Source organism: Trachemys scripta, chromosome 4 (assembly GCF_013100865.1).
Source record: "Trachemys scripta elegans isolate TJP31775 chromosome 4, CAS_Tse_1.0, whole genome shotgun sequence".
In the NCBI taxonomy this organism is placed as follows: Eukaryota; Metazoa; Chordata; order Testudines; family Emydidae; genus Trachemys; species Trachemys scripta.
Genome location: NC_048301.1, coordinates 43,395,177 through 43,419,869, shown reverse-complemented (window position 1 = coordinate 43,419,869; position 24,693 = coordinate 43,395,177). Strand labels below are relative to the sequence as shown.

Sequence of the window (24,693 nt, the reverse complement as noted above, 5' to 3'; positions counted from 1 at the left end):
ATTAGATTTCACTAAACCAGCAACAAATGTGAACTCTTGGATCACTCTACCTGTCTAACCATCTAGTACAGACAGTCCCCTAGACTCTCCAGTCTGTCTTACACCCAGACAAACTGAACTTGTGATAAAAGATTATTTAAACCTAAAATCCCCCCACATCAAGTTTCTCCCAGTCCCAAGAGGCCAGTCACTCACCCCAAATCAATTGGTACTCCAGACCTTAAACCAAAGAAAACGCTGGCAGCCAATTCTGTAGTAAACTAATTATTGGTTTATTAGCTAAGAAAAAAGCATGAGAGTTATTGAGAGGTTAAAGCAGATAAAATATAATGAGTAAATCAGTTTGTCACTCCAAATGGTGTCAGTGATGTAATAAACTGCCAATTTCCCCAAAGTCCTTCAAGGTACCCAGAATAACTCTGGGATTCTCCATCTTCTTGTTCAGTTATTCTGCCCTGTTAGAATCCAAACATTCCAGAGATGAAGGCTCTTTCCTTGAATCCATCTTTTATATCTCCTTTACTAGATAGCTGACAGTGTCTGGACCCATGGTGGTTTCCTCCCCCCCCTTTCTTTCTTTGATGACAGATAGTGAGGAATGCACTTGGAGTCCTTGACTTGCTTTGAAATTAGCATATTCTATTAAAGTCCTTAAGTCCTTCATTAGCATTTCATAAGATTTCTTTGATGTGTAATTTAGTTACGGGGTTATACATACATGTAAATGTTTGCTGTTACATTATAACAGGAATAGATAAGCAAGAACAATAAATAATGACCCATTAATTTTCATGAAGTTTAAATATGGGAATACACATTTACACATTAATAATTGCTTTGATCTACACTAACATACAAGTGAATTGACCTATGGCCCTGATCTGACCTGGTTTGCCAGTTTCACAATATGACCAGTTGACTTAAAACTCTACAGTTGATGATATTCTCTTTGAAACTGGAGGAAAATTGGATAGTAGCTTTCTTGTCAAGGTCCTCAGTGGTTGGCTGTTTGCTGAAAGAATGTTGCTTTTAATGTGAAATGCATATTCACCTTATAAAAGCAAATTAAATTAAACAGTGATAACATTTCCCCTTTTTACTTTCTCATTTTATGGGACAAATTTTCAAAGCCAGCTTCCAAAATAACATCTGCATGTTTTAGTTTCCCATTTATTCCTTAAGCATTTTGTGGGTATTTTTACTCCCATATGTCTTGGTACTTCACTATATTTGGTTATAGCTATACCAGCTAGGATTGTGATATCTTGTCATATCTTGCAGGATAAGTAGGAGCAGGCCCAACTTGGATGGGAGACTGCCTAGAAAAGTTCAGGATGCTTCAGGAAGTGATATTGGTGATTTAGTATGTTGCAGTACTGAACCAATGTCTCAATATGTTGCTGGGGAGCACTGTTCTTTTAGAGGAACATAATATGGAGATTCTTGGCCACACAAACTTATTGAAAATCTAATGACACTTGTGCAAGCTTTGTGCTGGTCAAATTCCGATGAGAGTAATAACATCCTAAATTATCCCTACAGTTCAAAATGGATTAAATTTTCTTAACTTGCTGACCTAAACTACTGTGTAGTGTCTGTTTGATTTTTAAGTAGCTGCAGTACTGTGCATAAGAAGTAGCTGCATTTCAGTGGTAAATGTAGTGATTCCTGTGTTTCAAGATGTGGTACAAAGTGTTAATAACTTCCATCATTTGAGCTGCAGGATCTTTTTTTTTTGTTTGAAAATAATTCTAATATCCCTTTGATCCTAAAATGAAATATCATCATTTGATGTTTGTGTGTTACATGTAGGTCTTTTTGTTTTGGATCAGTGAAGCAGAAATTATGTCTGAGAAAGCTCCTGTAGGTGTGCAAAATTACAACATTTTTAATTTTGGACATATTAGTCCATTCAGCATCCTGTCCTGTTTCAGTGATTGACACAATTATCTCCCTGGCTGCCTTAGAAACTTCCTGTGCAGGGTGTTGTGATGTAATAATGGATTGTTTGATTTCTTGTGTTTCCAAAGCGCACATGTCCAATGTCAGTAATCTTCACTGACCTAAAGCAGTGATACTCAATAGGTGGCATGCGGGCCAAATGTGGCCCACCAAGGTTTCCTGTGTGGCCTGCTAGCTCACCTTAAAAAATGTTTATAATTAAATTCACAAACTGTGATGTGCTGCCTGTCATTTGCCTATGACTTTCTTAGTAACCCAGCTCTAAGGGAAGCGCCACTGCCAGCAGCAGTGCAGAAGTAAGGGTGGCATGGTATGGTATTGCAAAGTCAACAGCAAAACCTGAGCTTTTAACCCAAACTGGACAGCGGATTTTCTTTTTCTTTTTTTTTTTTTTTTTATGCCACCTCATTTAAACACATCAGTGACTGTACAGGAAAAAGCAACAGCTGCTTCTCTTAGAATAATGTTGGTACTAGCTAAAAAGAAGAAGCCTTTCCTGGATGCTGAGTTTGTGAAGAAGTGCACGTTGGAAATACTGGAGGACCTTTTTCCAAGAGATAAAAAAAGATGACATTGTGAACCGTGTGAAACCAGTTATCCTGTCTGATTCCATGTCAGTGCGAAGTTTAGAGGTAATCTACAAGGATTGTTTGTCAGCTCTGCTTTCTGGTTTAAAAAACACCAAATACATAACTCTTGCAGTGAACAAATCAAGTGATTTAAGTGATACTGCCCAGCTATTGCTGTCTGTTTAAAAATTTCACCATCATGAAATCTAAGGAAGAATTTTTGTGCTTAGTACCATTAGAAACATACACCACAGGAGAGATCACTTTTGAAAAGGTAAAAGGCTTTTTTGAAGAAGGAAAAAAAAATGGCTTAGATCTGCAGAAAGTAAATTTGCTTGTTACGGACTGAAGTCGTTCCATGTCAGGGAAAGAGAAAGGCTTTGCTTCACAGTTGGCAGTGGTACATCTTTCATTAAATACACTTCACTGCATCATTCACCAGTCTGTCCTGTGCAGTAAGGTATCTGGAGACTTGGGGGGGGGGGGGGGGAAAGAGTATTGTGATGAGATTGGTGAACTACATACGCTCAACTTCTAGCTTGCAACATTTTTTTAAAAGCTCTTTTACAAGACATTTCAGATGAATACAGTCCTGTTGCAGCACGGTGACGTTTGCTGGTTAAGTAGGGGTGTATATTAGAGAGGTTTTGTGTGCTTCAAAAAGAAATAATAGAATTTCTTTCAAACCACAAGACCAGTAAGGCTTGTGAGTTCCTGGAATTTATGAATGATGTCCCCTCTATGTCACAGGTAGCTTTTCTGTGTGATATTACTGGTCACTTGAATTCCTTCCAGGGATATGTTTGAAAAAGTGTGTGCCTTTCAGAGGAGTCTTGAAATCTTTGACAGGAAAGATGTTGCAGTTCCCCACATTGTGTGTTGTTGCTACAGATGAAACTTCAATGAAAATGATGCAAGAATTTCTAAGCAGTCTGATCAAAAATTTTAAAATGCAATTTGAGAATTTTAAAATTCCAAAGGATTTGCTTTTGTTTGTGATCCGTTTATTGTCTCTGCCAATGGACTTTGCCCTTCTGAAGCAAAGAACATTTTTGATTCAATTAATGAAACTGCCTTTCAATTAGAAATTGTAAGGCTCCAGAGCTCAGATGTCTCGAAGGCAAAAGTCAGAGAAGTGGGACTTTGTGATTTGTGGACTCAATATGCTGACCCGTTTCAGAATAGTCAGAATCTATCCATCTATCTTTTAACAGTGTTCGGATCAGTGTACCTCTGCAAATCTGGGTTTTCTATCGTGAACGTTATAAAAGGCCAATACCGCAATCACCTGACAGATGAGCTTCTTCACCAGTGCATACTCCTTGCCCTGACCTCCTACAAAACACTCTTGACACATCACGGAGGGGTAGCTGTGTTAGTCTGGATCTGTAAAAAGCAACAGAGAGTCCTGTGGCACCTTATAGACTAACAGATGTATTGGAGCATAAGCTTTCGTGGGTGAATACCCAGTTCGTATTCACCCATGAAAGCTTATGCTCCAATACGTCTGTTAGTCTATAAGGTGCCACAGGACTCTGTCACTCTTCACAAAGCTTGCTAAAGATTGTAACAAACACAGGTAATTGTGCTGATTTATAATTGTTGTTAAAAGATAGAAACACTAATACTTACGTTGCAATCAAAGTCTTTATTGGCAGCTGAAGTGTTCATTTTTTTTTTTATTTTTTTTTTTTATTTTATCAGCCTTCTGCGCAAATGGCCCGCCTCTTGTAATAAAATTCTGAAATTGGCCCACTCTAATTGAGTATCACTGGCCTAGGGTCTCTCATCTATCCTTGATCCTAGCTGTCCTACCTGGCTAATAGATTATCAACATAAGGATATTTCTTCTTAGAGTATGTGACAGTATAGTCCCACTGTAGGTGTCAATGAACCTCTTCCATTCAAGTCGCTCCCCCCCCCCTTTTTTTTTTTAACAATAGTGTGTGTTTACACTGTGCATGCATCTTGTGCTCCTGTACAAGGGCATTAAGAGAGAGGATTGCAGTCACTCTGCGTTCCTTCTAATCTGTGACTGTCTAACCCACTAGGTTTCGCTGAATCTTCTAAAAATCTTCTACAAACCTTCAGAACTCTTGATATTTCAACATATGACCACTGTGATCTGTATTGACCCATCTGAACTGAGCATTGGCAGCTAGACCCACCTGTACAGATCTCCCAGTACATTGCCCAATCTAGCCACAAGCGATGCACCAAGAAAAGACCCAGCACTGGTCTCAGCACCTCCAGTACTCAAGTCCAAGGACTGAAAGAGGGCGCTCCAAACACGGAGTTGTGGATTCTGGGCAGAACTCAGTGTCATTCCACAAGCACAGACTCGTACATCTCGTAACCTGTCCAGACATATCATCTCAGAACCAGGGTCAGATACTCAACTCAGATCTGCAGTCATCGCACTTGATGCGTTCGTTGGATGGCTGAGCACTGCTGGCAGAAACTGCTGCCTATAGATTCGGGAAGTCCTCCTACAAAGTGGGAAACCTTCCGTTAGGAATACTTGCTCCTCAAAATGGCAAAGATTTTTCATACAGATAGCCCAACTTGATCTAGACCCAGTAGTCAGGGAGCTTCAGTGTCAAGGCCTCTATCTGTTGCACCTGAAACATGCTAGACTAGCATTTATCTCTCTCTCTCAAGTCCATCTTGCAGCAATATTGGTGTGTCACGCTCTGGTACAGTCATTCTGGATCTCACATTTGACAATATCAAAATTTCCTCAAGGGCCTCCTTCATATTTACTCTCTGGTTAGACTGACTCCCACGTAGGCCCTCAACATTGTCCTCCTGAAATTCCTGGAGACTCATAAGAACATAGGTGTGATCCTATATGGCCATTCTTATGGTCCATGTAGCCCAGTATCCTGACTTCAAACAGTGACCAGTGCCAGATGCTTCAGAGGGAATGAACAGAACAGCGCAATTATTGAGTGATCCATCCTCTGTCATCCAGTCCCAGCTTCTGGCAGTCAAAGGTTTAGGGATACATAAAGCATGGGATTTTATCCCTGACCATCTTAGCTAATGATGAACTATCCTCTATGAACTTAGCTAATTTTTTTTTAAACCCAGTTATACTGTTGGCCTTCACTGCATCCCCTGGCAATGAGTTCCACAGGTTGACTCCTTTAGAACCACTGTCAGATTGCTCAGTACATTTATTTACCATCAAAACTGTCTTTCTGGTTGCCATCACCTCAGCGTGGGGAGTCACTGAGCTCCAAGCCCTCATGGCCAGACCATCTTACTAGGGTTGCCACCTCTGAGGTACAAAAATACAGGACATCTGAGATGATCCTTGGCCCATAAAACTGGACAGTTGGTAGTGTATACTCGAGCACTCTTCCAGATTTCCCAGGTCAGCTACCTGAGAAGGGGTAGGGGGGGAAAGGCAATGATCCTGGGAAAATCTGGACAGGTGGCAACTCTACACTTTGCATATCCGTCCATATAGACAAGGTGGTACTGGCACACCCCTGTTCATTCCTTAGGCAGTTTCGCAATTCCACCTGAAGAATCAGTTACCTTGCCATTCTTTTTTCTGAAACCTCCCTCAACACCTGGAGAAAAAGCTACATGCTCTCCCTCCGAATGTCAAGGCATACTCAACCAGGGAACTGGCAGCATCTTCTGCCTGTCAGTCTCTGAGATCTGCAATATGGAGCAACCCGCTGACTTTTGTTAAACATGCAGTAGGCATGCCAGCTGGGTCAGATACCAAGTTCAGGAGCAGTACTTCAATCACTGTTTGACTGATGCAACTGAAATGCCTCACCTCTGTTAGCTAGGGATAATATTGCTCGTGAATCACCTACAGTGGGATCCACACTGATGAATACTCAAAAAGGAGAGAACATTACCTACCCTGTAGTAACTCTTGTTCTTCAAGATGAATGTAGCGTGGATCCCACAACCCACCTTTCACACCTGCTTTTCAGATTCCTCAGCTATCACTGCTTTAAATGGCAAGGGAATTGGCGGGGGGGGGAGGGGGAGTTGTGGCGGCCCCACCCTTTATGGACTCGTATGGGAGTGTGAGGAGGCACAGAACTTGTGCGCAGCCCCAACAGACACTGCTATTCAAACACCTTCAGTTTCATATATGTGAGATGGATGCACACCTATGGTGGGATCCACGCTGACTACAACATCACAGAGAACCACAGTTACTGTAGATTAAGTAAACATTGTAATGTTAAGTAAAGAACGCAGAGAAAATGAGGCTAAAAACTGAATAGTGTTATCCTTGCAAGCTGTGTAACGTAATAGACAAATTTCAGTGCTTGTTCTTTTTGTTTTAGGTTAGAAGCAGACTTTATATAGGTAAGTTAACTTTCCTTATTGTTTCTGTGGAGTATGTTTCTAGCTACACAGTTAGTTTTTAATTATTGTTATGATAGTTTTTAATAACTTGAATGTTACAAAATGAAGCTACTGTTCTTCGTAGGAAGGGAAAAACAGCTTGCCAGTAAAGTTGCTGAACTAATTAAAGAGAAATGCGAAGTTCTTGAAAAACTTAGTCTCCACAAGAAAGAGGTAACTCTTATTTTTATTCTCCTTCTCCTCGTCCAATGTATGTTTTTAGCATACTGAGCCGTTGTTGTTTTGAGCAACAGAAGCTTTATTTAAACGTAAATATTAAAAGCTTATATTTATGATCTTGAAATTCTTGGGTTTTTTCCCCCTTAGTTGAAATTCTTTTAAATGTGATACAGATTTTAATGCATTCTGCTCTTAAATTATAATACAGTATGATGCATTGGAAATATACTCCTAGATGTTTTGCTTTTATGCACTACGTGCTAACCTTCCTAGGGCTAGATTTTTAAAGATACTTAGGCACCTGAAGATGCACGTAGACCCTTCTGAAAATCCCACTAACGCCCATTGGGAATTAACGTCTAGTGTGCCTAAATACTTTTAAAAAATCCATCCCTTAGTGTTTTAAACTTAATCATAAATTTAATTTTTTAAAACAATTTTTGATCTTGCATACATTTTGATATCAAGTATCCCTTTCAGTATGAAGACTTAGAATCATCTCTAAAGGATGCCAGTCTTCTGAAAGAGTCATCAAATACATCACATATTGAGGTAAAAACAGACTAAAAGTGGTGTTTCAGGAAAAACTGAAGGTGTCAAAGTGGTGGTGTGTTTTTTAAATCTGTGGAATTGTTTTGCTGATCCAGGGTTTCTCAAACCAGCATCAAATGAGCCAGTGAATTAATTATGGAGTGGATCAGTTATGCAGGCAATTTAATTTTGGAGCAAATAATTATGCAGATAGCTTTCTCTGCCTGCTTCCCATAGGTCACATCCTGTAAAATAGTTATGCAAACCCCTCAAATGACTGATGCAGAATCAAATGTGTACCACAATGTTTTGAAAAAAAATACATTGTATGATAAATATTGCAGCATAAATTTTCAAAATTGACTAATAGTTCTGATTCAGAAATGCACACTAATAACTTAAAATAGCATGCATCTTGCATGTTGCTATAATCTAGAAATGAATCAATTTGTAGATCTCAAAAATCGAACTTATTTGATAGAGGATTCCATAAAAGCCTGGTCTCCCCATACTTCTCATGGGGCTATTAAAATGTGTATATAACTAATAAATTGATAAATTTACTTAAATTCATTCTGTACTTGGAGTAAATGCTGTAAGGCTGGGAATAAGACTATTCATACGTAAGTGATTTAATCCCTACTTTAAACAAGGCTGCATTGAGATCTAACTTCTGAGGCCCTGTTGCCCCTCTGTAGATTATTAAAGTGTTCCATAAAAATACACTATACACACCTGTATTTAATTACTTTAGAACTGTAAAATTTCTATAGGTTAACTATCAAAATTACTTGTTTTAGGCAACCTGTGAAAAACTGAACAGGTCAAACACTGCACTCAAGGATGAAATAGAGAATTTAGAAAAAGAGCTGGAAGAAGAGAAGTCTAAGCGATCAGAACAGGATGACTTGGTAAGGTTCAGAAAAAACACTTCATCATATTCAGATAACTTGGTTTTAAAAATCTGAACATGTTATGTTTGTGTATAATCAGTTATTTCTCTGAGAAGACATTTCCTGAAAAGCAGTTTTTTGTTTGTTTTTATTCCTTTTTTTAATTTGTTTTAAAAATCATTCAAGGGATAATCCCAGGTAGTTAAGGTTCAGGAACTAACATGCAAATATTTAGGGGCTAAAGATACAGCTGTACATTGAATGTCCTAGATAGCAAGGGTAAGAAAAGACTTGTTTAACAATTAAGTGATATTATTATTTTACTTTCTTTGCAGTTTATTTAATGCTTCCAAATAAACTTTAGAATGTATGATGTGGAGAAAGTTCTCTGAATTTTAACTTTCTTTTTATTTAGAAAACAAAACGTTCTGTGCTGACTGTGGGGAATCATTTTTGTAGAACCTCCAAAAATGCTGGTGTTTTTTTTTTTTTTTTTTTTTTTGGCTCATTTATAAACAAGTAATCTTGTTTTTCCCCATTCTCCACCTTCCTCTACAATGTTGTGCTGTTTACCATTGATGATGCTTATTGTCAGCCAATGTAACTTGCTTCCATCTTGGGGATATTCAGGAAGTGGGGGGCAGTCTTGTCTGGGTAGATAATGCTGAAACCAGCATTTTGTGGTTCCTATCAAGGGAGAAGTACTTCTTCTCAGAATAACTTCTCTAGCTATATAATTAGGGAAGCCCCCAGAACTGCTGTTTATCGGGCTGTATAAAAGCAACCATAGAGCCCTTATGAATTATGGTCTCTTCCTTGCCTGTGATGCCAGTGATGTTACTTTATGAACTAATTGACAAAGGGATTTGTAAGAGTGCTAAATTCAGTGAACACTTACACTTTTTAAAAAGCTGTAAAAGAATAATAGTTGGAGGCCCACTCAGCAGACATTTTAAATATCCCGCATATGGAAAATCCTTTCCTAAAATACTTTTAGGAAAATGGATTAATTAATGATTCTCCAATATCTCAGACAGTGGATGTAATATACATATTATAAGCATTGTAAAAAGAAACAGTATGTTACAAGAAAGGTAAAAAGAAGGTATTAGTATGTAATCATATGTCACTATCATACAGTCAAAAAATCTTCCTTAAGGAAAATCTTTGAAAAGAAAACTGGTATTGTCAGGCCTGCAAAAGACAATCCTTAAAATTAAAAAGAGAGATTTTTACAGGAATACATTTTAGTAGCATTTACTGAACATTTATCTCATAAAATTAGTTTTGCTAAAAAGTTTCAACCAAACTTCTGGAAGAACTTGTATGAAAATAAATATTATGGCTTTGCAGATGGCGGAAATACAGAGAAGAATGGAATCTTTAGAAAATGAAGCAAAATCTATCCAGTCACAAGTGGCAGAAGTAAGTCCAATATCTGAGGTTTTTGTTCAAATTAGGAAAATCAATTACTAAAATAAATTGTTTCATCACAAATAAATACTCCGAGGAATGACTTGACATGAGTATCAATACTCGTCTTCTAGGGCTCAGTCCTACTTTTTGGTATGTGGTAGCTGATTCATTTTACAAAAGAGTGTGGCAGTTACCATTAATTGAAAAGCACAATTACACTTTATTTTGTTAGTACACAATTATAAAACACACATTGCCAAGAAATTTATTGTAAACGGCAACAAGCTTTTGGATCTTCAAATATACTGTTGAAGCAGTTTGCTTTCTTCTATTTCATTTAGGCCAAGACCACATTAAAAGTATTTCACATTAATAAAGAGAGACTTGAGACCTCTGTCCAAGATGCAGTACAGGAAAATTGTCATCTTCAGGAAAGCGAGAAACAGGTAAGTTCTTCCTAGTTATGTAGTATTGTAGGTATGCATGGCACTTTCCACATAACTAAAGATACGATCCCTGCTCTGAGGAGTCCATCATCAAATTGAACATAACGAAATGATCCAGGAGATTGTGTGTGTGCGTGCTCTCTCTTCTCCCACGCCCCCCCCCCCCCCCTTCCAGGAATACTATGTTCTTATATATATTTTTAGAATGTCTTGTTATGTTGGAATAACTTATTTTAAATAATTTCCTTGGATTGATCTCTCTCCCAAAAGGCTATATGGAATGTGTATGAGTGAGAGAAGAAAACTTAATAAGTAATGTGTGAAATACTTGTTCCACCCATAAAGGGCAGCATGAAAAAAAGCAACACACTGATATTGAGAGAAGAATACAAAGGAGATGGGAAAAGTTTTTGCTGAGAAAAAAGAGGTTTTGGAAGAAATGAGAATAAAGATTTAGGCAAGTACATAGTTGAGGTACTCCACAGAAGTGGCCACCAGAAGCTTGAACTTGATACAGATGGCAGAGACAAAGACAGGGTTTAAATAGGAGAATAACTTAGCAGAGTGGCAGGTGAGGAAAATACTGTTACTGTAGTAGCATTTGGGACAGAATGGAGGAGAGCAGTGTAAGAAGTGGGAAGGCCAGATAGGAGGGCGCTGGAGTAGTTAGGCAAGAGATAAACCAGGCAGTGAACAAGGAGTTTTAGTTGCTGTAAACCAGAAGAGGAATGGTTCATCAGCTTTATGGTGGGGGGGAAAAAAAAGAGAATAGAGTTCAGAAGTTGCAGGCCTGGGTAGGATGTTGGAATGATCAACTAGAGCTGGTCAGAAATGTTCCAACAAAACATTTTTCTATCTGAAAATGCCAATTAGTCAAAACTGAAATGCTCTGCTGAAATATGTAGACTTTGACAGAAACCAGTTTGCCAGAAACTTACCTGGTTTCCTGCTCAGCTGCCCAACTCCTTGGCAGCTTGCCTGGTGGGGAGCTTGAGAGCCAGGGCTTCTTGGCAGCCAGCCTGGTTAGCTGCTGGGGAACCTGGGCTTCCAGGACTTCCTGGCTTCACCACAACATGCCAGGTGGGCTTCTGCAGAGCTGGGATCCTCGGATTGCCGGGACCATTTTAAAAAATTCCATTTTGGTTCGTTTGAAAATTGTTCCACAGAAAACTTTTCATATCAGATTTTCTCTTTTAATTCAGAACAGTATTTTTGGAAATGTGAAATTTTCCAGGGGAGGGAAATTCTGGTCTCATAAAGCTCTGTTATCAACAGTGAGAGTGGAACTGTGGTGGTGGTAGAAGATGAGATTCATTTTTTGATATGTTAAGTTGTTGGCAAAACAGACAAACGTCGTATGCAAGAGTGAACAGAGTAGTAGTTGATTGAAAGTAATAATTGTAGAGAGGATAGTGGATCAGGTAACTTGGTTATAAGGAGAAGAGGAAACCATTGGAAGAAAGTTAAAGCAAATAAAGTATATGAGAATAAGTCCATTCCTTTGGTCTTTATTCCTAATTGCACCCTTTACAATACTTGAAATAATGTACTAAGGTCAGAGAAGCAGTGCCTAATTAAAAAAGTGAACAGAGCAGTGTCTCTTATCTTTGTGACATGAATACCTTGTTGCTGTTTCAATTTTTTGAACCCAAGAGGACTTTGAATGAGGATGTTCTTTTGCTGCTTCTCCTCTGTAAAAAGGGACCTTTAAGCAAGACAATACTAAATGCTGAAAATCATGTAACTTTATATTTAATCATTTTACACACATCAAAATCTGTTTTCAGCAGTTTTCATAAGGTCATAATTGACTCCTTTACAGTAATCGTTTTGGAATTCCTTCTAGGTAAAATAAACTTGAATGACACACTGAACACCAGGACATCTAGTGTACTTAGAGATTTGTGTTGAAATTTTTAATGAATAGTGCATGCCTCAACTTCTTTCACTCTTGTATCATATTTGGTATTCTCCCTGTTGGGGGGGAAAAAAGACCTTACTAATAGACCAATCAGAAAAGGAAATTAAAATTGTCTGCCTTGCTTGTTTTTTTTTTTTTCCCTAATGAAAACATTGTAAGCAAATAATTTGGTTTTCTTTGGTATAACATACACGTCCCTTTTAGTTCTGTGTGTGTGTCTAAAAAAAAAAAAAGATGGAATTTCATTTTCACTCAAAAGGTAACAGAAGTGTGTTTTTTAATCATGGAAATCAGTGTACTTTCTTCCTTGGTCCTTTTACACAGATGGGTCATAATCCTCTGGCACATCATCTCCATAACTATAACAGATCTGCTACTCTCTGAATAGATTAATGATCTGCCAAAGACAGGATTAAACATCTTAGTTTGAACAGGACAAACGTTTATAAACATTTATTACACTATTTTTTTCTAATTAGAAAGCTAGGAAAGCATACTGCTTTACCTCACTGCAGAATCCTTGTCCTTTCCGTCTGCTGTAATCCTTATGGTGTACAAGAATCTGCTTTGGTTCACTGTTTCTTTTGACTTATATAGAATGTATTTTTAAAGTTTAGTTGCTTATCAGTGAAGGGGATTTAGTAGTAACAGCTGTGTTGGAATAATGAAAACTTTCTCTTCATTTTTCACTGTTCTAGTTTATGACTAGCATATGACTTATTACTTGAAAGGGCACATGCTGTGTCAGGTGACTTATCATTCACTTTATTTTATGACATAAATGGGCATGGCAGAGTTAATTTTTTTTTTAATAATTTTGATGGACAATATCAATGGTTATTTTTAAGCATTATTTTTTCTATTTTCCCACAGGTGTGATAATTTAAATGGGGGGAATCAGACAATATCTAATGAAAGCAGATGTTAAGATTAAAGTTTAAAAGCTTTAACTGTTAAAATATAAATTGTCAACATCACGTGTCAAGATATACAAAGTAAATAACCTTAAATCAAACTCTGTTCTCAACCAACAGTTTTCTTTCTTTGGCTTTCTGTAAATTTCTGTTATCTATGGGAATATCTTCTTTGCTTTGTGTGTATAGTGAAATGGACATTTACTGATTCTGATAAAAATCGAATCCTTCCAAGTTTACACACCACCTCTGTTTTATTATGTCTTTTGAATTGCTTATCTTTGGCAAGCTGAAATTTAGACTTGCTTGTATTCTTGCATGAGGGTTCCCCATTTAACTGCCAGCTACATAGAATCAAATGTTCTTTTGTCTGATTAAAATGGATTAGTCACTCCACTCTGTAAACCTGGTATGTTTAAAGATTCCAGCTGAGGATGAACAATAGGCAAATGAATCTTTTGAAAAATTCTGAGAAATAGTTTGAGGTTTTTATATTGAATATGCTGTTCTTAAAGAACAAATTTGCTTCAGTTCTTATAATATATGCAGGTGTGGTTCAATTAGCTGACATTACATTTATTTTAACAAACTAGGATTGCAAAGTCTATTCCTTGTTTTTTGTAGGACACTTCTGAAAATGAAATATTCCTGTAAAATTGTTAATGTAGTCCCAAAACCTTCACAACCTGGCTGCCCTTCTAATTAACAAAAGGCTAGCTACAGTATTTTTAGCATTCAGTGTCTGCTTACATAGAGTCTCATGACTTTGATTAGCAGCAACATGTCCCTTAAAATATATTTTCACCATATGGTATTAAGTGGAAAAAATAATTGTTAGGAAAAAATCTGTGGGTTACGTGGTGAATTAAATAGCTACCCCATTTATTTTATTCACTAGAGAACTTCCAAGATCTAAATAAAAACATTAATGGTACACTTCCCTCTCACAAAACAGAGGGTCCTGTGGCACCTTTGAGACTAACAGAAGTACTGGGAGCATAAGCTTTCGTGGGTAAGAACCTCACTTCTTCAGATGCAAGTCTTGCATCTGAAGNAATGTAAAGAAGCCAATCAAAATAAAATATTGAATTTTTGGCTAATAATCACCCAGATTCCTGGGAATAGGTTGAAGAGAAAAGACATTAATTTCCCACACTCTCTCCTTAAGCTACAGCACTTGTTCCCTTTTCAGCCTAAGGGAACTGTGAGAGGGAAGTATCAGAGGGGTAGCCGTGTTAGTCTGAATCTGTAAAAAGCAACAGAGGGTCCTGTGGCACCTTTGAGACTAACAGAAGTACTGGGAGCATAAGCTTTCGTGGGTAAGAACCTCACTTCTTCAGATGCAAGACTTGCATCTGAAGAAGTGAGGTTCTTACCCACGAAAGCTTATGCTCCCAGTACTTCTGTTAGTCTCAAAGGTGCCACAGGACCCTCTGTTGCTTTTTACAGATTCAGACTAACACGGCTACCCCTCTGATACTTCCCTCTCACAGTTCCCTTAGGCTGAAAAGGGAACAAGTGCTGTAGCTTAAGGAGAGAGTGTGGGAAATTAATGTCTTTTCTCTTCAACCTTTTCCCAGGAATCTGGGTGATTATTAGCCAAAAATTCAATATTTTATTTTGATTGGCTTCTTTACATTCTGTATGTTTTATCTAAAATATTGATTGAAGTATTCAGCTAAACTTGTTTTTAGATATCCTAGTAACTAATTAGACAGCTGCACTAGCTGTCTAGTGTAATTAGTTAGAGAACAGTACAATAATATAAAATGTTTCACTGTTAAGCTCTTCAACATTACACTTTTGTTTAGTTCTCATGGACATGTGGTGGTGGGGTTTCAAGACACTCACGCCAGATATGCTGCCTATGAGTACAATGTACATATGGCTAATTATTGTTGAAATGTGAAAAACACTGGGTGATTACTCTTGATTTGCAACTTGTGATAGATTGTCTTATTGATCTGGTACACTTTTTTTTTTTAGCTTTTACAAGAAGCTGAAGGATGGGGTGAACGATTTAGTGAACTAAATGAACAAACAAAAATGTTTGAATCATCTAAAGCAGATATGGAAGAAGCTCTGAAAAACAAGGAAAGTCAAGTCAAGGTAAACTGCTGTATTTAACATTGACTTTGTGTTTATAGGAGATGCTAAATATTAGGATGAGAAGATGTTAAGCTGTCTCAGTTTGCTTCTTGCATTAACTTATTTTTAGTTTTTCTTATTCTCCTCCTCTTTCTCTATTTTTTCCCCCCCCGGGGGCAGAAAACAAAGCTGCTTAGGTTGAGGTTTGAATTCATTGAGTCCACTGTCCAAAGGCTACAGACTCCTAGAATCTAAAATTTGAAATAAATAGGAATACTTGCAGTCTAAAAGATTCTTCACTTTGCAGACACTTTATATGTATAAAAAATACAGAACTCTTCGGATATCCCAATGAGCATCATTAAGAGCCTTTAGTGGTGCCCCCCTGTTGTCCTGCTTCTTGCCTGTGTTTTAATGGGTAAGTAGTGGAACATGTAGAATCCTAGATAGCTAGCAGGCTAATTTAATACATTAATGAGAAAGTAATAAAGTACAGCAAAAGTTTGAAAATATGACTTAGTGTGGTGGTCAAAGTTTCACTGCCTATATTTCATTTTGGATTTTAATTTTATTTATTTTTGGTAATATCTAGTCATTGACAGAATGTTTATTGAAGATGAAAGACTGGAGCATAGCAATAGGAGAAGACAACACTGAAGATAACCATTGGGATGTTGATATAACAGAAAATGGTGAGCTTTTAGGTACAATCAGGACAACTTCTTATCTAAGCCCTCCTCCCTCTTCTCTCCCCACCCCCCCCAAATATAGGTTAATTGGGAAAAGAAAATAACTAGACCTCACACAAAGCTTGTAATTACATTAATTTGTTAAAGGTAGAAGGTGGATTTCTTAACCCTGCATGCTAATATGGTTTGCAAATGTGCTGCTCCAGAATACTAAACGCGCATCCTGCATTGCCATTTTTTCCTCAGTCAGCTCAGTTGATGCTTAGTCAGCTGGGGAAGAAGTCAGCCTGTGTTAATGTCTCAGAGAGTCAACTTTAATTTTTCCTTTCCACACAGAGTATGTCACATTGTATTTAGTGTGGTGGAAGCCAAAGCTAATTTTTATGAAAAATATTCAGTAATTAGGAGTAGTAAGTGTACATTCCAGTCAAAACATATCACAGTGCTGTTTGTGATTTCACAGTTCTTCTTTCTGTTTATGCTCTTAATTAGATGATCAGCAAAAACGAACTATAAAGAAGTTGATCTATGCTGCGAAGGTATGTAGTAACACCTTATGATGTACTGATTTTTAAAAGTTTGGAGGGATGAGGTCAGAGGAAAAAATGAGGAATAAAGAAAACTGCTATTTAAAGTATATGCCATGTTATGTCTAGTAATGGACATAAATAATTGTATCAATGTAAACAAAGTTTAGGGTATCTTTTTTTTTTCCTAATTTTTTTTTTTATCATACTTTAAAAATCTTAATTGACACTTTTTTTTTTTCTTTGCCAGGGTCTAGAATGAATGCAACCTGCCCTGTCCTTCTGAAATAGAGTATTAGCTGATTGCATTTCCAAGCATCAGTCAATTAATGTTACAGCCATAACATAACATTCTTACTTTAGTATTGTATTATCTGAGAAATGCAGTCAAGTAGCATTAAGTCTTTTTCCTGCAGTAATGTTCTCACACTTAATTTCCCTTTTATTTTATTTTAATATAGTTAAACGCTTGTTTAAAAACCCTGGAAGCAGAAAGAAATCAAGTATATTTAAAACTGGCAGATGAAGATAAAGCTAAAGAAGAACTTAAACGTAATTACATTATTTTGTTTTAAAACAAACTGCTATTTTTAAATAAGAGAAGCTATTCATGTCCCTAAATAACTCTGGCTTATTCATTCAATTTTTGTAGAAAAAATATTAAGTTTACACTAACAGCTTTATTCAGTTAGATAAAAATCCATTAAATTTGAATTGAAGTGACTTAACCAGTTCTAAAAAATTGGTCTTAAAAGGTTAAGTGGCTAAAACTACAGTAATAATATAGACTGCTTTGATGCCATTTTTAATTTGTTACTCCACTTCAACTGGAAATGCAACAGTTGTCACTCAAAATAAATATACTGAAAATCTATTTTCAATATTGCTATTGAAAATATGTCTAATGGCTTTCATTATAAAAGATTTAGATATAAACAATGGGATGTTTAATTGTGAAATACATTTCTAATCAAGTAGTGATTAGTTAATTATATTTAGTTGAAAAACAACATTACTTTCTTCTAAAAAATACTCTTGCCTGGAAAGTACATAGTCACCTCTTTTCCTTTGGACAAATTCTACAAAGACTTCGTTCTAAGGAAATATATTTTTAAAATAAAATTAGTGCAGTTTTATACAACTTGCATCTAATTAGCCAATGCCTGTAACCTAAATAACACTATCAGCAGAAAATTGGACTCAGTTTTAAATGCCTTATGCCTGGTGGACTTTTGGATGATTCTATCCTCTAATGCAGCAATTTTTCCCCTCTAACTTTTAAGGATCTCCTATGCTGACCCATCAGATAGATGTCCTTCTAGACTGACTGTAGCCTTTTTCCCCATTCGGGCCTTTGAAATTCAGAGGCTTAAATATATTGAAAGGAAGCACGGTTTGCAACTGAATAAATAAGGAGATTGATATTTAAATTATCTCCTTGCTCCATGTTGTTAACTATCATGATGCTTCAGGGTTAACCCCAACTGGGATGAATGGTGCATTTCTACACTTCTGTGAACTATTGTTCATGCTGCTTGTCGTCTTGAGCACACTTAAACAAATAATAATAATAGAAAACCTGAAAGTTTAGACTATGGATTTCAAAATGGCATCCTCCAGAGAAAAGTACTGGCTTTCTGAGCCAGTCCAACCACAGATGGGGAAACAGAGCTTAAGTAACTAAGCCAAAGTCATACCAAGTATGTGTTAAATCTGGAAGAAGTATTCAGAACTCCTGACTCCCTGTCCTGTACTAAGACCAGTAAGCAATACTATTTCTCAATTGTGCAGTCTGTGGAAATCGATCACAATGCAAAAAACCAAACAGTATTCTATGGACTGTAGGTAGGAAGATGTCTCCCTGTGTTACTTCCCAAATGTCAAACAGGCCTTCATTAATAAAACTTTAAGGTCCTTGACTTGCAGTGTTTATACTTTCTAAGATATTATGATTTTGTTTTAACTTCATAAACTATGCGCATTATTCAGCTTTCTCTAACTTTGACAGAACGCATTGAAAACCTCCAAAGTGAGCAAGTCTCCTTGCATTCTGAAAACGCACATTTTGAAAGTGAACTTCAAAAGCTTCAGCAAAAGCTTAAAGTAATGACCGAGCTATATCAAGAAAATGAAATGAAACTACACAGGTACTGATACCATTATGTTTTTACATTAAGCATTTAATGATTGATTAAGGGAAGATTGGGAAATCATTTGACTTTTCAGTTTAAACATATCAACAAATTTGAGAACTTGTTGACAGATAATTGTCATATCAACTGTAGTTTATATCAACCAGATTCCTTATAATTTGGCTGAAAGTACATTATTTTCAGTTTACCACAAACACTCAGGTTTGTGGTAAACTGATATGTAGCTGAATAAACAAACAGATTTTTTTACATGTTTTTTAGATACGGGTGTGATTATTATTAATTTTTGAAGTGATGGACGAAATATCAGGAAAGTCCATGATACTAATCTTGAAATGCTTGGATAAGAAGGGACTGTATACCTCTTGTGTATTTATCACTGTAACTGTTTTATGGGAACAGTTGAGGGGGTATAATTTTTAAATGTGCTTGTGTGCAAAAGTGTGTTGTACCAAATTATAGCCTATTTCAGCCGGTTAAAGAGCTGACCGTTACAGTCTAACCTTAGAGTTACAAACTGACCAGTCAACCACACACCTCATTTGGAACTGGAAGTACACAATCGGGCAGCAGCAGGGATGGGGGTGAGGGAGGAAAGGCAATTTCAGTATAGTACTTTTAACTACTAGAAAATAAAGGAAAAACAGCATTTTTCTTCCGCATAGTAAAGTTTCAAAGCTGTATTAAATCAATGTTCAGTTGTAAACTTTTGAAAGAACAGCCATACATTTTGTTCAGTTTTATGAACATTTCAGAGTTATGAATAACCTCCATTCCTGAGGTGGTTGTAACTCTGAGGTTTTCCTGTATTTACCTACAACGGCTGAAGCAACTTTGGGCAGGCAAAAACCAGCATACTGAGAAGTACAATACATTTTTAAAAGTTGTAATTATGGATAAACTGGCCTTTGGTTTAGAGAAGAAGGAAAGGTAAAATTTCAAAGGCATTTAAGTGCCTTTTGAAACTTAAATAGGCCTATTAACCCTATCAGTTGGCTAGGACAGTCATTCAATAGTGAAATGGTTTGCAACTGTCACCATCCTATACTGACATTTTTCAGAAAAAAAATTAAATATGCATCAGTCATTTTTGTATAAACAAAGGATGTTGTCACAGTATCAGTGGTTGCCGATTTGAACATATACAATATTACAGCAAAGCAAATAAGTTTAAGTACCATGGCACTAAGATGTGATTATCCACTGACAGTCTATTCATCCCATGCTATATCAAAGGTGAAATTCTCTCTCACATAATTGGAGTAAATGGGTTTTGTTCTAGATACTTCAAAATAAAAATATTTTAAAGAATTAGGAAAGAGACAAAAGCAACCCTCCAATCCATAGCCTCTTAAGAAGAACCAAATAGCAAATAAAACTGTTTGGTTGTATTCACAACAGCAGAAGTGGACACAGTGGTGAAATGAGGACAGACACATGCATGGAATTAAGAAGCAGGCTGCAACTTTTAATAGCACAGAGGAGGGGAGCTACCTGCCCATCACCCAAGCTTGCCTATACTAAGCATTTAATTGATTCCAGTGCAGGGGTTACAGGGCTCCTTACAATATAACTCCTAACTTGGGATAGGCTCTCCTCAGACTACTGCCCTGAATTTAGCTCTCTGAGTGCTAGCACCTGCCTGCGGGGGGGGGCCCCCCCCCATCGGGACAGAGCATGCAGAAGGGTGGGGACCTTGGCCTTATTCCATGAGTTCAAGGCCTATCACCAAATTCCAGGACGTTTACTTCCTGGGAACAGTTCATTTTATCCTTTTAACTTACTGCAAGTTGCAAATAATTAATAACAAACCAATTACCTCAGTTAGATTCTAAACACTTTCCTACTTAATCTGCTGTGGTTTTGAAGGTGCTGTGAGGAAGATGGGGGGGGGGGGGGGGGAACTCCCTGGTCCCTTGCAAGCTGTTCCAAGGGGGAAAAAATTACTTCTGATATCCAGACAGGTGGTTGGCTAGACCCACAGCATCTGTCATGCCGCTTCTCATTCCTAGTTCAGGGTGGGTAGGGTGGGGCTGCTGGAATGGAGCTGAAAGAGGTTCCACATGGTCCCTATTTCAGGTTAAATCCTGGGAGCTGGGGAATGCTGGCTAATTAACACTCCTCCCCCAGCTGGCCAGTTGATGCCAGAGACTCCCAAGTGGGGAGGAGCTACCTGGTGTTCCTAAGCGAGTGTCTCCTCTCTTGCTGCTGAGACTATCCCCCTTCGCCACTGGCCCCAACAAGTTCCCCCCCTTGTTGAGGCAGGTGGGTGGCATTTGTTGCTTTTTTACCCCCCTGGGCAATTGACTGTGCATTAAGGTTGAAGTTCACCACTTCTAGCAGGGACTGGGGAAACCCCAGTGCACTACAGAGGGCGTGGCTGAAAACAGATACAGAGGGGAATGGAAAACTCAGGGTGCGCACACTAGGAAAAGTGTCTTTTTGTTTAACCATGTGGCAACTAACGCATGATAAAATCCTAGTGTGGATGAGAACATTTGCAGTTGTCACACATGGTAGCTAGTTAACATAAATGCACGCAGGGAGCGTGGGGTCGTCTTAGTGATGACAAGTCCGTTGGAGGAGAGGCGAGAAGGCTGGGCTCTGCATTGGTTTGAATAGCCCACTATATAAGTGGATTTGGGGAGAGGCTAGGGCATGACTAGTAGGTCCACATTTATGCAGCCTAGTGGCCAAGAACCCATGTATAGGGGAGAATGATTAATGGTTCCTATTCTAGCCTATGGGCTGGACTAATCGTTATGGATGTTCTGCAGAGCTGCCTTGTGTGCATCGGAATTATTTGAGTGCAGTGATAGTCCTGGTATTATCTTACTGTTCCAGATTTTAATAATTAATGACTAATGAGCTATGTAAACAAATATAAAAACACTATAGTTACACACCACAACCTCTTTCTGCTACTGTGGGTGAATATCACACTAAATAATCTCTTTGAGAGAATAACTGTGAAATTATTATTTGAGGTACAGCTAACCATACTGTCTGTGTGTTAAAGGAAACTAACAGTAGAAGAGAGAGAACGGTTACAGAAAGAAGAAAAACTGTCTAAAGTAGATGAGAAAATTAATCATGCTGCTGAAGAACTAAACTTTTACAGGTATTTACAAATTTTTATTTACTGTTAGCATTTGCTCTAAAGTTTACAAAATCCACAAGAGAATTAGTAAATTTACTTATTATAATGCATTGTTACGGAATATATTCTGTCTCTCACACTCACCATCCACCCCCCCCCCCCAATTTCGATGCTTTCTATAGTTATGCTAGCTTATACAAATGAATTATTCTGTGTGTGTGTGTGTGTGTGTGTGTGATGATAAATACACATGACACTCAAGTGCCTAGTGGCAGGCTCTCTTCTTCCATCAGTGTGTAGAATCTTAAAATTTTGTTATAATTAAAGTAGGATAGTTTGTCTTTGAGGTTACCAAAGAATGGCATGATTCTTGAACCTTTACTCCCCTTGGAAGTTGGTGACTTTTTGAGCACAATTTGATGACTGATTCTTTAGAACAGAGGTTTCTCAACCTTGTTCTTTTTGAGGCCTCCCGCCCCCCAATGTGCTATAAAAAACTCCATGGCCCACCTGTTCCACAATAACTGCATATAAAAGCCAGGGTTGGCATCAAGGAGTAGCAAAACACAATCTGTCCTTTCGTATTTAGGCAAAATATGAAGTAGTAGGGAAATTTTATTTTAAAGTTTCTAAGAGGATATTGCAAGTAGTGGAACATAATTAAAATCTGTGCTTACCTTGGGCTTAATCTTTGGGTGTGGCTGAGCTGTGTTTAACACAGGGTCTGAAGGAGGAGGTGTGGGTGGGGGGGGTTGAAGAAAGATGGCCTTATATTACCTTTTATGTTCCCTTTTCCTGGGTCATTTTGGTCCCTAGTGCAACATGTAGCAGCCCTCAAGTCTCTAATGACCCTCAAGGGACAACTCTGGCAGCTGGTAACTGCAGGTATGCAAAAATACCTACTTTAGCAGAGCGCACCAAAGAGTAGGGCAGACTCTGCTGGCTCTACATCACCGGAGGATTTCCCTTATGCCAGAGAAATCTTCAGCTTGTCACTTAGACCACCTTTTCCAGTCTTCTTTGCACCACTTTAACAGGGCCTAGGATCTCTCTCTCCTCCCCACTCCCCTCTTTTTATTATTCCTTTTTTAATTAGGCCTTGGTCATAGGTAACAATAGTGTTGTTTGTGTATAAACTCCGAGTTATTTATTTGCAGTGTCACTATCTGTGGTGGTATTCATATTTAAAATTGTATTCTGTAACATTTTTATTACAGACAACAAGCAAAAGATCTAGAAGAAGAGCTAGACAGAACCATTCATTCTTATCAGAGTCAGGTATATACTTTATTGACTTAACTGGCATTTTGCCATACTCAGGAATGTAACAGTTGACTTTCAACTTGAAACTACCGCTTTAGAGCTGCTTGCAGTACTGCATTTGGCTTTATTTGGGTAATTTTATCTGACATACCTTGATATAAATTACAATTAGCAAAGACTACTAAGTGGGTGGTATTTTTGAGTCCGAGTATAACTTCTCAGTTTAAACTCTGGGGGCCTGTTCATGTATCAGAAAACAGCCTTGAAGTTTTAATTTATTTTTTTGTGTCAGTTGAATGTGTTATTTTAAAGGTATTCTATGCATATCTCTCTTTAATAGATTAATTCACATGAGAAAAAAGCTCACGATAACTGGGTAAGTTCCAAATATTAACATTTCTCAGCTCTGTCATTGAAGAGTACTGTAATTTTTCTAACTGTCTGCTGAACAGACTGCATTATACCTTAACTTTAGTGGGGTGTTTACAGACAAAAAACCTGAAGACTTGTCTGTCATTTAGAAACCTACTAACAAAAATATTTAATGAATAGTTTTATCAGATAAAATAGCTGTAGTAATTAAACCAAGTCTGTAACATTCTGGCAGAATTAAAGAAAATCACTTGCTATATATATAAATCCACTGGAACAAGATGTTATTTAATAATTTTGATGTTTTTGTAAATAAACTTTTTGGCCTTGTTTCAATGGCATTTTAATAAATTCCCTGGCTGTACTGTTCTGCCTTTATCTAATAGTAAAAGACATTTTGTCCTGTGATAACATTCTGCTCCATTGCTTTTTTTTTGTAAGAATATTATTGCAAAATCCATTTATCTCTTCTCTTAAACTAGAAAATGAAAATCTCTCACTACTAATAAATACTTCAATCTTGCAAAGGGGTCTACATAGGAGAGAATCCTATTGATGTGTTAATGGGACTCTATGCTAGGGTACTCCCAATACCGCCCTAGCCAGTGTACTTTTTTGCAAGTTTTCAAATAGATCTTATTTAGGTCTTAAAACTTGCTTATAATTTTGAATGGTGTGGGGTTTTTGTTTGTTTTCCACATGGCCAATTTTAATGTGTGCCTCAAAGAATCTATAAGTCAGGATAGGTAAGGTTAGATTCTGCCATCGGATATTCACATGCAGCTTCCATTGAAGTCAGAGTTGTGTGCATGTAACTGTGGGAATAGTTTGGCCCTAAAGTAAGTGTGTTTTATTCAAGAAAAGAACAAAAGACTGTACTTCATCCCCTCTTCCCTTCACTGTTAGATACAAACTTTTGATTTTTTTCATTTGCGTGCTCTTTATTTGAAATTCATCCACTATCACTTACTTCTGAAACAAAGAATCTTTTCAGGATTTTTTCATTAATTGTTATTGTACCGTTCTTCTGAAGACATTAAAAAGAATAATTAACATCTAACATTATTTGATCTTGTTTTAACTTGAGATCTTACTTAAGTTTACACATTTGCTGTCTGTTAAGATTACAATCAGTTTATAATGCTAGTTTTGGATTCTGTAAGGTCAATAGTATTAGTAACTTTACTACTTGGCTTCCTTTGATTTGCACTATTTTTAAATACGGCAAAAATCTGATGTGGGGTGTAGCCTCTTAAAATTCCACATAAGACTGATTCTGATCATGT

The 24,693-nt window shown here is 37.3% G+C and overlaps 1 protein-coding gene across 6 annotated transcripts in view; it reads left to right on the top strand.

Moving 5' to 3' along the window:
• Positions 1 to 24,693, top strand: part of MIA2 (MIA SH3 domain ER export factor 2) — a 60,000-nt gene that overhangs the window by 22,938 nt on the left and 12,369 nt on the right. For 5 of the 6 annotated variants that reach the window (XM_034768567.1, XM_034768568.1, XM_034768564.1 and 2 more), the window contains 14 exons: positions 6,854 to 6,875; positions 7,000 to 7,088; positions 7,575 to 7,646; positions 8,426 to 8,536; positions 9,872 to 9,943; positions 10,276 to 10,380; positions 15,202 to 15,324; positions 15,896 to 16,007; positions 16,485 to 16,531; positions 16,981 to 17,071; positions 18,528 to 18,666; positions 21,692 to 21,793; positions 22,990 to 23,050; positions 23,376 to 23,411. In XM_034768567.1, coding sequence (XP_034624458.1) covers positions 6,854 to 6,875; positions 7,000 to 7,088; positions 7,575 to 7,646; positions 8,426 to 8,536; positions 9,872 to 9,943; positions 10,276 to 10,380; positions 15,202 to 15,324; positions 15,896 to 16,007; positions 16,485 to 16,531; positions 16,981 to 17,071; positions 18,528 to 18,666; positions 21,692 to 21,793; positions 22,990 to 23,050; positions 23,376 to 23,411 — 1,182 coding nt within the window. The remainder of the gene's footprint in view (positions 1 to 6,853; positions 6,876 to 6,999; positions 7,089 to 7,574; positions 7,647 to 8,425; positions 8,537 to 9,871; positions 9,944 to 10,275; positions 10,381 to 15,201; positions 15,325 to 15,895; positions 16,008 to 16,484; positions 16,532 to 16,980; positions 17,072 to 18,527; positions 18,667 to 21,691; positions 21,794 to 22,989; positions 23,051 to 23,375; positions 23,412 to 24,693) is intronic. The other variant, XM_034768565.1, reaches the window with a different exon arrangement.